The sequence below is a fragment of the Oryzias melastigma genome, linkage group LG8 (genome assembly GCF_002922805.2).
Source record: "Oryzias melastigma strain HK-1 linkage group LG8, ASM292280v2, whole genome shotgun sequence".
Lineage (NCBI taxonomy): Eukaryota > Metazoa > Chordata > Actinopteri > Beloniformes > Adrianichthyidae > Oryzias > Oryzias melastigma.
Window position 1 is genome coordinate 9,764,596 of NC_050519.1, and position 13,185 is coordinate 9,777,780.

The 13,185-nt window shown below is 36.9% G+C and overlaps 2 protein-coding genes across 3 annotated transcripts; one reads left to right on the plus strand and one right to left on the minus strand.

Annotated features, from left to right (window-relative positions):
- The first annotated feature begins 716 nt into the window (after positions 1-716).
- Positions 717-8,167, plus strand: LOC112146642. 2 transcript variants are annotated; one of them, XM_024272553.2, is made up of 4 exons: positions 717-2,785; positions 3,387-3,446; positions 3,859-3,940; positions 4,044-8,167. In XM_024272553.2, exons 1-4 carry the CDS (start codon positions 2,669-2,671, stop codon positions 4,385-4,387), a joined length of 603 nt encoding a protein of 200 aa, XP_024128321.1. In that variant the 5' UTR covers positions 717-2,668; the 3' UTR covers positions 4,388-8,167. The 2 variants fall into 2 exon arrangements, with proteins under 2 accessions (XP_024128321.1, XP_024128322.1); XM_024272554.2 differs by having other exon boundaries at positions 3,862-3,940.
- Positions 8,168-8,512: 345 nt separating this feature from the next.
- tnfsf14 (TNF superfamily member 14) lies at positions 8,513-12,062 on the minus strand. Its single transcript, XM_024272484.2, has 4 exons — positions 11,391-12,062; positions 10,571-10,604; positions 10,368-10,433; positions 8,513-10,296 (listed from the first exon to the last, which is right to left on the minus strand). The coding sequence occupies exons 1-4, from the start codon at positions 11,589-11,591 to the stop codon at positions 9,887-9,889; spliced, it is 711 nt and encodes a 236-aa protein (XP_024128252.1). The 5' UTR covers positions 11,592-12,062; the 3' UTR covers positions 8,513-9,886.
- Between the last annotated feature and the right edge of the window lie 1,123 nt (positions 12,063-13,185).

Below are 13,185 nucleotides of genomic sequence, written 5' to 3' on the forward strand. Positions count from 1 at the left end.
GACGTGATCCCGCAGCTCCTGCGGGTCTGAGAACTGACCAAAACAAGGGCAAACGCGGGAAAAGTCCTCATTGAGTCTTTTTATTTACAAAACTCATCCTCTAGTTGGGTTTGTATACAGCTGCTGCGCAAATAAACACATTTTATTCGAATTATTAACTCATTTGTTTGCTGGTAAATCTTGAGCATGCGCAGGAGGTGACCTTTCAGTGAAGCATGAAGGTGAAAACATAATCAGTAAATGATTTTTACAAAAACTATTTCCTCTTACATTTTAACAACAGAAACCAATAACGTCCTCATGGGTTAACCTCAATTTCTTTTTCAACTGCAGACATTTTTGGAGTTACCCTGCCTCCTGCTGAGAGTTTACTTGTTGGCATGCTATAGTTTTATTATATTTATTGATTAATGTTTTATATTTTTAGGTCATTTGAATTTAGTTGTGGACATAGATTGTCAATTGATATGTTAAATGTTGACTTTAAAAAGTAGATTTTATTTTTTCTTTGTTTGTTTCAAATATCCTGTTTCAGAAATTCATTACAAACAACCAAAGCAGAGCAAAACACAATCTTACACCCAGCAGACTTTTCTCAGTTAACACTCAAAAAGTATTTATTTATTTTAGTTTTGCTCTTTTTTTTCTAGAAACAGGATTTTATATAAGGTTTTCATTTATAAAGAAACTAGCCATCTCTAAATGTATGTTTTCCCTTTTTTATCTGTCTTTGCTAAATTATCAAGATTATTATTATAAGCTAACTTTTATATAGTAAATAAAAATAAAATTAAGGCTCATTTAAAGTTTTTTAATAGCCTCTAAGATTTTTCGAATTAAAATGTCAGTATGATAAAAAAAAATCACAATTATTTAATGTACATACACTCAAAAGTTAAGCTTACTTTGGTCCAGATAACCAATTAAATAGGTTTTATTTTTTCTTTGTTCTAACAAGGTTGCAAAAATTATTTTATTTTGATTATTTTATTGTGAAATTCCAGTTTTATGCAATTGAAGCAAAAGCTCTGCCTTTTAAAAAGAATGTTTTTAATATTTCAAGCTGAAAAGCTGTCGCATTTCTAGCAGTCGTCCACTAGATGGCGGTACAACTTTAAATTGTGATGGTGAAAAATGAGGAAAGCAGCACAGTATACTAAAGCAGTAGTATTTTTTAAAATCCCCACAAATTTTGTCTGTACAGAAATGTATTTTCTATTATATAAAATCATTTGGTACTGTACAGTGGAAATGCAGCTTTTTATTATTATTATTATTAAATATTTCAATTAATCAATCAATTATACTTTATTAACCCCAAGGGAAACTGGTTTATACTAATATTTACAGACTTGTAAACATCAGTCAATTTTAAGAGATGACTACTCCCGCTCTAATATTTTTGTGTTTACATAACAGGGATTGCTGTCTATTACCAATTTGTGTTTGGTTTTAAAAGAACGAATCAAATAAAAAGGAGAAATAAGCTTTACCCTTTTGCTGTAATTTTTTTTTTTTTCTGTTTCCACCAAAAGTTTTGAGTTCATCAAGTGCACAGAAGGGCATTCTAAGTGTTATTCTGCTTTAGTTTGACATGTTCAAAACCTAAACCCAATATTTGGTATCCTTGTAGTTTTTTGTCAATAACTCTTCTTTGACACACTTGTTGTTGTGTGACTTGATCAGGGCCGTTTCAAAAGGCGTTTCCCTTTATTTTGCTCGAGTCCTCGAAACACTGATGACACATACCTGAAACAGAGGCCACTGTGTTGTTTCACCCTGAAACTTTCCCCGAAGAAAAAAACAAAGAGAAAAAAGTGAAACCACACACGGACCTCAACCAGGTCTGTAACTTAGGTGCAGGTGGGAATTTTCAACAGGTTTAGCAAGTAAACAGCATTTTGTGGCATTTTCTGACATTTAGTGCATGTGTTTATCTACCTTGTAGTGAAAGGTGAGATGTCAGATAGGAATGGTGATTTCTGCATTTTTTCTAAAGGTGTTTCTAAACAGACAATATTAAATAAATAGCTCTATAAACAATGTTTTTTTTATTGTAATGATTTTCATTTAGTCAAATCTTCATGTGGTTACTGGTGGATTTCTGATTTGACTACTAAAACCTAAATATTCTAATATTTTGGTACAGAATAACAATAGAAAATTTGGGGTAAAGTGCAAATTGGTTGTTTTCTATTGAAACTGTTGAGGGTGAAAAACAGAACAAAAAACAACAGAGTAAGTGTTTTTTGGTCTTTGGTAGTCTCATGATAAATCAGGAACTATATGATTCATTCGAGTTATGATGGGTTCTTCACTTCATTCTTCACTCCTTGGCCGAGTCTTTTTCCTCTTTTTTTATGTGTTAGTTGTGGTGAGTCAGAGAACAGGGCCAGCCCCCAGAGTTCAATCTGGATCTGTTCACTGCCTCTTCGAACATATGTGGGAAAGTACCATTTGGATTGGCTGTTCATCTGTAGGTAGCACGGCAGAAACACCGGCAGTCATTAAAACATCCACATCATATGCACGCAGTGAGCTCAGGAAGTCAACGCTCTCTCTGCTTGGGTGCACAGCAAAGGAAACTAAAGACCTGTAGATTCGTCACTTCTTAATCTGTCTTCCTGCAACCCAGCTGAGGCCGCTGAATACCGCTACCAGAGGGACGATGCCACAACAAACCCAGCATGTTCTGCTCTACATACTCCTGATGTGGACCACCTTCGTTTCCATCACCCAGATTGTGCTGCTCAGCCTCTTCTTCACAGCAGGACAGCGTGGTTTGGTGAGTTTTTTCTGGATCGGTTTCTAAACACTAAAGTAGATTTGGGTCGTTTATGAGGAAACTTTTTTTTTTTTTTTTACTTCATATTTGAATGAAATACTCTGATGATTTTTTGCTCAACACCTGAGTCGTGCAGCTGCTCTTTTATGTGGCTTTGGTAGCTGAACAGCTGCAGAGAGAGACACATCTGAAGGACTCTAGTTCTCACATCAGCTGCTTGTGTGTGTGGTCTGCAGCTCCCATGACTTCTATTTTGTAAACGTTTTTCATCATTTAAACTCTTATGGAGAAATCTGTTTCCCTGAGATGATGTAGGGCTCTACATAAGGTTTATGAATCCTGCCTGGAGAAATGAATCAGGGCAGTAGACACAGATTTTAGTGTAGAAAGAGAACAATGCAGAAGAATGTGGTTCATGACAGCTTTTATTGTCCGTACAAAGTTCTTACCTCCTAGGGCCTGTCGTTAACAGTTAGTAATTTTGTTCATCTGAGGCCCTGTGACTACCTGTTTTGAGGGTTAGCCCAAATATTAGCTTAAAAGGTTAAAACTTTGCAGCAATTAATGACTGAGTTCATGTATGATTATTGATTTCTTTCAGTGTCCAGAGTGTGGCACTGCAGGAGTACCTGATAAGCTCCGTGGGATGACCACACCACCAGTGAGTTTTCATTTTCACACCTGAGACGCGCTGTGCTCCATTTTAGGACAAGAGTTGTTTTTTTGTATTTCATTCACACAAGTGGAAATCCTTCAGACTTGCGCTTTAATCTCTTCCATTGCTTTGCTTGTGTTCGTCATGTCAGTCAAACCGCTCTCCTGACCTCTTGAAGGAAGCACAGTGACGTCATTGCCACATTCGGGGAAATGCCACCAAACTTAACTTCTCTCTCTTCATTTAGCTTCCCTCGTTTCTCTCACATGTGCTGTTTTTTTCTGTTGTGTTATTTTAAATTTTCTAACCGCATTCTCGTGTCAAATGAAATATAGTATTAACAGTTATGTGGAAACTATTTAAGCAATGGAATTTAAGGCAGCATTTGTAGATACTAATAGATATTCTTTCATTTCAGCAGAACCCCTCGTATGATGGACTTTTTTTAGGAAAAGGAATGATGCTCACCTTCAAGGGGAGAGGCTATACGGGCCTCCCAAGTATGTAGATTGTTATCCAAACCTACTAAAAATGAGTCATCAGGATTCTGGAACAATGAGTCATAAAGTCAATAAGTGAAAAAAAGTTTCCGTGTTTCCGCAGATCAGACGGAGATTGAATGGATTGCAGCAAATCCGAGTGAAAAGCTGATTACAGGCTCCAAAGGAAATCTGAAAATCTTGCTGGACGGATACTTTTTCCTAACTCTTCAAGTGACGCTGTGTGAAAAAAGTCAGAAAAATGAAACAGTGGAGCTGACGTTCAACCAGGATGTTAAACTGAAGGGCTGGATTCACCAAAACACAGTCAGCACGGGGGTGCTGAGCAGAGCCATAGAACTGTCTGCTGGAGGGTTGCTGAAAGTCACCATTTCGTCTGGAGGGTTGTGCATCAATTTCAACGAATCTTTGACACACCTGGACATCATCTTCATCACCAAAGTTTGATGTAGTTCTTATTATTTGGTTTCTCTGGCAACCCTCCATCTCTGGAGCTTCCTTTGCCTGTAAATTCACAGTCATGCAGACAAGACTGGGTCCCCCCCAAAGGTTCATTTGAGACTTCCCACCTTTGGGATGGCAGAACACTTTACTTTCACAATTTGAACACTTTTATGTACAAAAATGAACCAAAAATGTTTTAAAATAACAAGAAAAGGAAGATTTTTATTTTATTTTATGTTCTTTTCATCTGAAAAGCAGAGGTCCCAGCATCAGCTCCAGAACTGTTGTGAGGTTTTGCATCATCACTACATATCTTTTTCTCAGCTGATATGCACAAGAAACACTTCTCGAAAAAATGTCAAACTCCTTAAAATTCCTCGCATCAGAAGCTATTTTATTTATGTGCATTGATCTAAACTAAAGAAGTAAATCAGTTTTTACTTCATATCAGCTTTGAGCTGGGGTCAAAGGAAATTCAGAGAGAAATATTGCTTAATTGTTTATTTATTGGTCAGAATAATAGTGAAATGTAAGAATGTATGAAAATGCCACATTTCTTGGCGGGAAACCTAATTTCTTTATTTGAACAAGATAATTTGCACAACTTTTTTTAAATCTTACTTCCAATTTATTTCTTTCAACTGTTGTCATCTGTATGTATTTAAGTGTATTTATTTATTTGGAGGCCAGTTTTTTTTCCTTTTTTTTGGCATGACATTGTACTGTAGAGATGAAAATGTATTTAAAGGTTCTTGTAAGCTTCTACCTGATGCTACGTTGTCACAGAATTGTAATAAGAAAATATTTTTAGACTTTTTTACTTGACAAAAATCTTTGGGGGAATTTTTTTTTTTTTTTTTTTTTTTTGCAATTTGTTCTGGTTATGTATGTGTGAAATATTGTTTTTGCTGACATTTCAAAGTGAAATGGTCTAATAGAAATAGGCATCAGGGAGTAAACATCTGCTACACACTGTGATACAGGAAATCTCAGGCGCTGTGGTTGTGAAATGTTCCTTGTTTTCAGTTCCTTTTTGTTATATCAAGACTTGTGGCTTAAATCCTTACATTGCTGTTAAAAACCCCAGATGTTTTTTCTTGTTTTTTTGTGTTTGATTTGAAAAACATTTGTAATTTTGTAATAAAGTTTATTTTTTAACCACTTTTTAATACTTTGAGAAAATGAGCCTCGATGTGAGGTTATTTAGATCAAATGAAATAACAAAAATGATTAGCTGTGTCTCGTTCTGACTCACTTTTGAGACCCTGTATTTAAAGTGAAAGTGAGAGGTCATGAGTTAACAGTGGGATACCACAATAGAGGCAAACTTCAATGGGACCCTCCTTGTCAAAATCAGTTGACAAATCCCAAAGAAGCCACAACAAAAAAAAAAGTTGCGACCATCAGCACTTCATCTGACCCACTTAGTCTGTAGATTAAATCTCTTGATTAAAAATAGTCCAAAAGTGATGGAACATAAAGCCCCACACGAGAGTCAAAAAGCATCCCTTCTATTTCACCTGAAAACTTTCCAGAGCTACTTTCCAGCCCACTCATTCAGTCGCTGCCACCACAGCTTTCTGTGAAACAAACAGATGTCCAAGACGCTAAATTCCAGTGCAGATAGCATGTACTCCCACCCACTCTGTTTCATATATTTGACATATTTTTTGGGTGTCCATAATAAAACATTAAAGAAATCGTTTGTACAAAAACATCTCAGTTTCCAGCATTTTCAGAATCAGGCTTTGAATCAATTCCACTTTTTTTTTTGCTTTACTGACGTGCTCTTTGAGTTCTGATATTAATCACCTATATAATTGGCATATTTTCCACATATATAGATGTTATCGGGGATTTTTCACTGTTTTTTTTTTTTTCAGCGTCTTTACAATCATTGAGAAGCAACATGGTCAAGAATTTGCAATTGTGTAAGTTTGGACCAAAAAGTACACAAAATGTTTGCAAAAAGAAAAGTTTTGTTGTGTTTTTTTTTTCTCTCCAAGCAAGAGCCCAACACAAGGGGACAGTATTTAGCTGTGAAATGTTTGATCTGCTCTTTTACTTTTTCAGTCTTTGCAGATCTAGCTTTAGGAGTTTACACATATATGACTGCTGAATGAAAAACTAAAGTGTAAAATGAGTTATCTCTCAGTTTTAAACGTGTGGAACCGTGACAGTAGAGTTATACGTGAGAGTACAATTCTGATCTATTAATGGAAAAATGGTGGTTTTTATGGGAGTTCGTTTCTGAAAATGAGTAAGGAAATCTTATCCCACACAAATTCTCTGTAACGACAATCTGGTCTAGACTCTAATTGAGATTTGGCATGCATCAAAGCAACCACACTGCTGATACCGCTCCCCCCTCTCCGTGTTGCCTTTGCACACCTCACGGGTCTGCCGGCGCTGGAAGGTAATGAGTCACACACACATCAGGAAAATCGAAACATCCGAGCAAAGATCACTCAAACTCTGACAGAAACACAAACTATTTAAAAAAACTGGAGTGTGTCAGCAGTTGGCAAAGTTTTCCTTTGAGGTAAAAGGGAATTTGAGGTTCACCAACACTTGTAGACAAGATCTCTCAAAAACAGTCCTGTGACACTATGCTTTCTCCACTATCGCTATCGGGGTTGGAAAGTGAGTCAGGCAATTTGCTATACTGACACCCCCTTCCCCCAGCGTCCCCTACTACCACTTCCCTTTCGGTTTACGAACATACAAATCTGTGGGTGTTTTCTTGAGCTACTTCTTTGAACAGTCACAGATGAAGGGAAAGCGCAACAGTGACTGTAGGAGACTCAAAGGAAGAAAAAACTTCTCACTTATAAGGCTTTCTGGTTGAGACCATGTCAGTGCAAGTGTTACCAAGATGACAATCGCTTGAACTGTAAGTAGATAGTGGCTTTAAAACAGGTGGTAATAACTCCTCAACTGTAAAAAGATGGAGAAAAGGCTCAAAGGTCAAATCTAAAGATTAAATTGAGAGTTTAAAACACCAATAAAAAGAATTGACTGCTAAATACAAAAAAGTAAATTAAATAAAAGTACTTAACATACCCCTCAAATTGGGAATATAAACGTTTAGAGTTAAGTGGTGTTGGACTCCAAACCGGATGTTTCAGGACCCCTTAGAAATAAGTCAAAAAGATACAAAAAAATAAATAAATAAGTAAATAAATAAAGAACTTTTTATTTAAGAAAAAAAGTTGTTGTCACTAAGCCATGATTTCTCAAAGTAAGATTGCTTTGCTATTGAAAAACTTTCTTGCTAAAATGATTTTTCTTGCAATACAGATAATGAGACCGTTTTCTTGAAACAAGTCTTCGTACTTTAGGGGTGGGATTATATAAGTTTGCTTCTTCCCACTCCTTTTCAAGCAATCTATGCTTGAAATAAACCAATCAATCAATCAAACTTTTATAAGATTCAGTATTTGCTATGTGCTGATTACCTGCATCTGGTGTGTTTTGCAAACAAAATGGCCGGATAGTTGGAACATGTAGGACGCTGGCCCCCGAGGCCTGGAGCTTGACACCTGTGGCTCAGATGAATGACATCTAGCACACTAAACTGGGTCATCACCTGTTTCTCCAAAGACACGTCAAATGCAGAAACCCAGACCAATCTGCTGCAGTTAGCTTAAAAAGTTGACATATTTTTTTATGTCTTCAGCTGTCAGACTGAAGGCCTTGTGATGGGCTCCAGAAAATATTCCACAGATTATAAAAGTCCATGCAAGCAGACAGCTTCCCTTGTGAGCCATGAAACTCGTCTGTCACCTGACAAGGATTTTAATAAATATTCACTAGGGGTAGGAGCCAATACGACACATATCCCATACGTGTTTCACGATACGGTGTGCATCGCGATATATCTCAAGACTGTATCAGAACAAATTTTCACCTCTTTTAAGAGTATGACTTAGAAAAAAACTCTTCCTGAATATTAAAGCATCTTTCATTTTGATAAAATGGTGAAATATTTAATGATCATGACATTAAGTACTATACTGATACTGGTAGCAACATGGTAAAGAGATTTTACCCAACTCTGGTAAAAACTGAGCAGTAGATGTCTCATGATGGCAAAATTTTGTGAGTCTGACTGAACTTTAAACACAAGTTGGTTCTTCTTGTGTTTCTGTAGAACCGCTCAGAGGCTCAGTGTGCTGTGTTGCTAACTAGTGGTTGGGGATTTAAGTGGAAAACAAAAGTAATACCCCAAAGGACAATCATGAATAACTAATTAAATATCGTCTTGTCAGCATTTTAAATCAATACAAGTACCACCAAATGAAATATTGCGATATATCGGCAAATTGATTTTTATCTGCACCCCTAATATTTAACTGAGCACAGGGGTGCATGATGGTGTAGTGGTCAACACTCTCATCTTGCAGGAGGAATGTCTTGATTTAAATCCTGACTGGGTTTTTTCTGTGTTTACATGTTCTTCTGGGTTTTCTTTTTTGGACACCTTGTCCAAAATAGGCTTTATGAGTAAATCATCCCTATGTGAGTGTGTGTGATTGTGTTGCCCTCTGACAGCCTGGTGATCCCGCCTTTGCTCAACGTTACCCCCAAGGAATTAAGCGAGTTCAGAAAGTGGATGGGTGGGTTTTTAGCTCAGCAACATGCAGATACAATGAAGTGAATATTGACAACTACCTGTAACCACTAACCTCAAATGACAGGAACATTTTGCAAGATCAAACATGTTTCTTTAAGAAGTGTTTTCATGGTGTTCACATGCATAACATAATGTGACACCACAATGGAGTTACTACGGGAGATTCATTGATTCTCCCATTTTCCTCTGTTTCTGGTTCTGCTGCATTTTGGCTTATTTTATTTTTTAAAAATTCATTCTACACATTTACTAATTTTTTTTTGTACAATTCCCGGCAGATTTGTGGCCTAAAAGTGGGCTAGGTTTTGTTCTTTTGTTCTTTCAATTGCTTCTGCACCATGAAATGGCATTTCTGAAGTGCGGTTAAAGTGAGTGGGCGACACTCTGCTGCTACTGAGACCACTCAGGCTTGTGCACGAGCTCCTTCTGTAACACAGGAAGTCATTTCAGGTGCAAAGCTGAACAAAGAGAGCTTAAAAACCAAGTGTAACAGGACCATTCTGTTTATTTTTGTTACATAAATATGCAATAATTGAGCAGAAAAAGTGCACATATATCTGGCAGGAATAAATTAATAGTGTGCACTAAGTGTTAAAGCGAAAATGGAATAATTTTGCAGGAACATAATACAATTAGTAGAAGGAAGGTCATCAAGGCTAAAGGCTTTCAATTTGATATAAAAAAAGTTTTCAAAGTTCACTTTCGCCCACAAGCGTGAAGCCATCAGCACAGCCAGGAGCCCCCCCAACATGCACATTTCACACCTTTGCTGCTTGTGGTCTTTCAAGTAAAACAAATAAAAAGTCCCTGAGAACAAGTTCAGAATTACATTCCCTCATCAGAAGCAAACTGTAAAAACAAAACATCTACAACATAAATGCTCCAAAAACGTTCTCCACGGATTTGTGTTGGATGACGTGACTTGAATCACTGACGTTCACATAAACAGAATCGTTTTGGAAGAAGTGAAACACTCCAGCCAGGTAACTGTTGGACCTCGCCGACGCGTTATCCTTGCACTTTACTGAGCACAAATGTGGAGAGTATTTTCTGGCCTGGAGAAGGGTTATGTTTGCCCCTGCCAATCGTTGAGTATGTAGCATAACATAATGGTGGAAAGTCCCATCGTCTAAGAAGAAGACTTTTGAGTAGACAAAGTAATAACCCTCTTGTTGGATGATGAGGTTTCCCTTCCTGTAGCTCATTTCATAAAGAAGAGGAAATCCATTTTCGCTCCAGGAGAGGATGTTCTTTCCATGAACCACGTCTTGTCCATCTGGAAAATCAGAAATTGTATTTTAGTGGTAATCAACCCTTAATGCTGGCTGGCTTTAGTGCTGAATTCACCTGTCAAATGTGCCACTGGTTTGGAAGGAATATCACCGGGCATTTTAGTGGTGGCTTCCACTTCACCTGTGAGGGGTAATAACATTTTTAAAAAGTGGAAAAAAATCTATTCTTTTTTTTAATAGGGCTAAAATTAGAATTCAAAATATTCCAACGAATTAATATAAGATATAAATATATTTTCATGTAGGGTTTTTACCTACCTCCAACGTGCTTCGAGAATGACATCTCGTTTTTCTGAAATTGAGTGTGAAAAAAGTATTATTTGAAAGTGGGCTTTAAAAATAGTTTACCACATCATGTCTGAATACTACAGCCGCCTCGCAGTACAATTTTGTTTTAAATAGAATAAGGCAGCCCCCTTAATTTTTAGTTAAATGGAGGCTACCTCACATGTTTGAATTAGAATTCGACCACTTCCTTCCTGTCCTTTGTTTGTGCATCATATCTGAAAAATTTTATTCAATTTAAAAAATAACAAAAGGACGATTGCTGCGCTCACGTACATAAGGTATTAGGGCTGGACGGGATACCAAATTAGAAAATGTTTAGTTAGCATCTTTTGTAGTGGCAATTATGTCTTTTTAATGAATTCATTTTAAACACTTTCAAGCAAATGACTTGAGTAAACATTTAAAACTTAAAAGGTCATTTTTTCCGCCAGAGATTTGTACCATAATTGCTTACTTGATTAATTTCAATGTTAGATTAACGGCGATAGCTCTTCTTAAAATTTCTAATGAAATAAAGTGTTTTTTCAGGAAGGAATTAACAATCAATTTTAAAGAAATTTTGATATTTAAATTAATTTGGACTTCTTTTTTAGAACATTTTAAAATGATTATCTTAAGCAAAAATATACTTTTTCAAATTGATCATATTTAGATAAAACGCTAACAGAAATGTTTAAAAGTGAGAGTCAAGGTGAATTAGTTCTTCTAATAAAAAGTTGATCAGGCACAGGTGAGTTAAAAAAAACACAAACATTAATGTCAAAAAAGTTTCTTTGCAGATGATACTCACAGCTTCAGACTGATAAAGTCGATAGATGAAGCAGGCTTCAATGACGATGCAGCTCAGAGCCAGGCTCACTAACACAAACAGCACAGTCTGCCCAAAATTGCTTTGCTGTCCAGCTTGACTGATCCTGGGCGGAATCGGAGGCCTGGTGGTCTGAGTGTCCACCAGATATGGAAGCCCCCCTGCTGATGCTTTAGGAATCATGTCTGCGCTTGTCTGTCCTCCACAACCAGAGATGCTGCTTCAGAGGGGCTGAGGAGATCAAAAGAAAATGGAAACTCTGTGTGATGAGAAAGAGTTGCGAAATGGGTGGGCTGACTTCTGGTTGGTTCAAGTGCAGACGGCTCGCAAGCAGTCAGATTAAAAGCAGACTCAGAAAGAAATCTTGAGTTGCATCAGCGTGGGGTCTCACATGCACTGTAAGGGTGACGATCTGAATCTGCCCATGTGAAGTTTCTCATCCAGGAAGTTTAAGTTTAATGCATTATCCCTTGCTAGCCAGAGGATGCTTCTTCATCTCTGGTTCTCTCCCTCTCATTTCTGCTCAAGGGTAACGTCTATTCAAAGCTCGGCGCTCATCCTCACTGTCTTTGTCTCACAAGCTAAAGCCACAACTGAAGATCAGTATCATTTTTAGTGCGAAACAAAATCAGGCTTTAGTCTTTACTCACTCGTCTTTCAATTCAGACAGTTGAAGTGAAAACCCACTTTTTGGTGTTTTCTGATGAAAGAGGGCAAATATAAAGATTATGAAGCTTAAAATTGCATTTTTGGGTATTTTTGTTTCAGGAGCAAATAAAAAAATGTAGTTGTAAAAATCTTGATGGTGTGACGTGGAAACTACTACGGCAAGCCACAAGTTCCCTGCTCTGTTCCATTCTGAGGTATCCACTTGTAGACCAATAGATCCATGAACGTCTTCGCTTGCCTCAATCGAGCTGTCATCTGGATCAAAACTGTATGACTGGATATCTTTAATATTGCTCACCATTTTTGTTGCACCAGTAATATTAGATTATGCTTGTGAGGGACTGTAAGATAGTGGGAGAGTGTATAAACAGATGGATGTTGAGAAGTAGTCCAGCCCACAATGCAGTGGTAAATTTCTAACAAACTCCTGCCGCTCTGCAGAAACTATGTCCTAAAAAATGACAGTGTTTGCTCTTATTTTGGCCAAAAACAGCATAATTACAATTAAAAGATCACTGGGAACTATTTTAAAATCGATCAATTGATGATTGGAGTGGGACTTTAAAATTACTCCCCAATTTTAGTAAATAAATGTTTTTACTCAGTAAGCTCAAGGCTAAAAAAACTCTTCTCTATGCCCGTGGTAAATATGAAAATGTCATAATCAGAAATAGCGTAACTGATTTGGATTAAATCTTAAATGTTACCAATACTTGTGAGCTGTTAACTCATTATTATTGCCTGATATTTGATATATTTGATGGTGCCATATACCCAAGTTGAGTTCCCCAGGTCATGTCAGCTATAATCATAAAAAAAGAAAAAAAATCTGCTCCATTGATAGAAGGTCAGTTAAGTGCAGAAAATGATTCCTTTTCTCAAACTGAGAGCAGCCATCCCTTTTTAGTGAGTGACACTATTGACCAATTTAAGGCGTCTTTAAGAGCAAGAAGACCCACAACCTCTCCAATACAGCAGGTCATTGTGGCACAGAAAAGGTGTTTGTTCCTCTTTTAACTTTCTTTTTTTTTATTTTTTTAAACTTTTTATTTTTCCTTTTTAAACACATTTAAGACAGACATACAGAAAAGGACAAACCTTGTAAGCA

Coding starts and splice junctions, on each gene's coding strand:
- tnfsf14 (XM_024272484.2), bottom strand. CDS start 11,591: ATGATTCCTAAAGCATCAGCAGGGGGGCTTCCATATCTGGTGGACACT. Junction 10,605..11,390: donor GACTTTATCAGTCTGAAGCT/GTGAGTATCATC, acceptor ACTCAATTTCAG/AAAAACGAGATGTCATTCTC. Junction 10,297..10,367: donor ACCAGTGGCACATTTGACAG/GTGAATTCAGCA, acceptor CTGATTTTCCAG/ATGGACAAGACGTGGTTCAT.
- LOC112146642 (XM_024272553.2), top strand. CDS start 2,669: ATGCCACAACAAACCCAGCATGTTCTGCTCTACATACTCCTGATGTGG. Junction 2,786..3,386: donor CAGCAGGACAGCGTGGTTTG/GTGAGTTTTTTC, acceptor GATTTCTTTCAG/TGTCCAGAGTGTGGCACTGC. Junction 3,447..3,858: donor GTGGGATGACCACACCACCA/GTGAGTTTTCAT, acceptor CTTTCATTTCAG/CAGAACCCCTCGTATGATGG.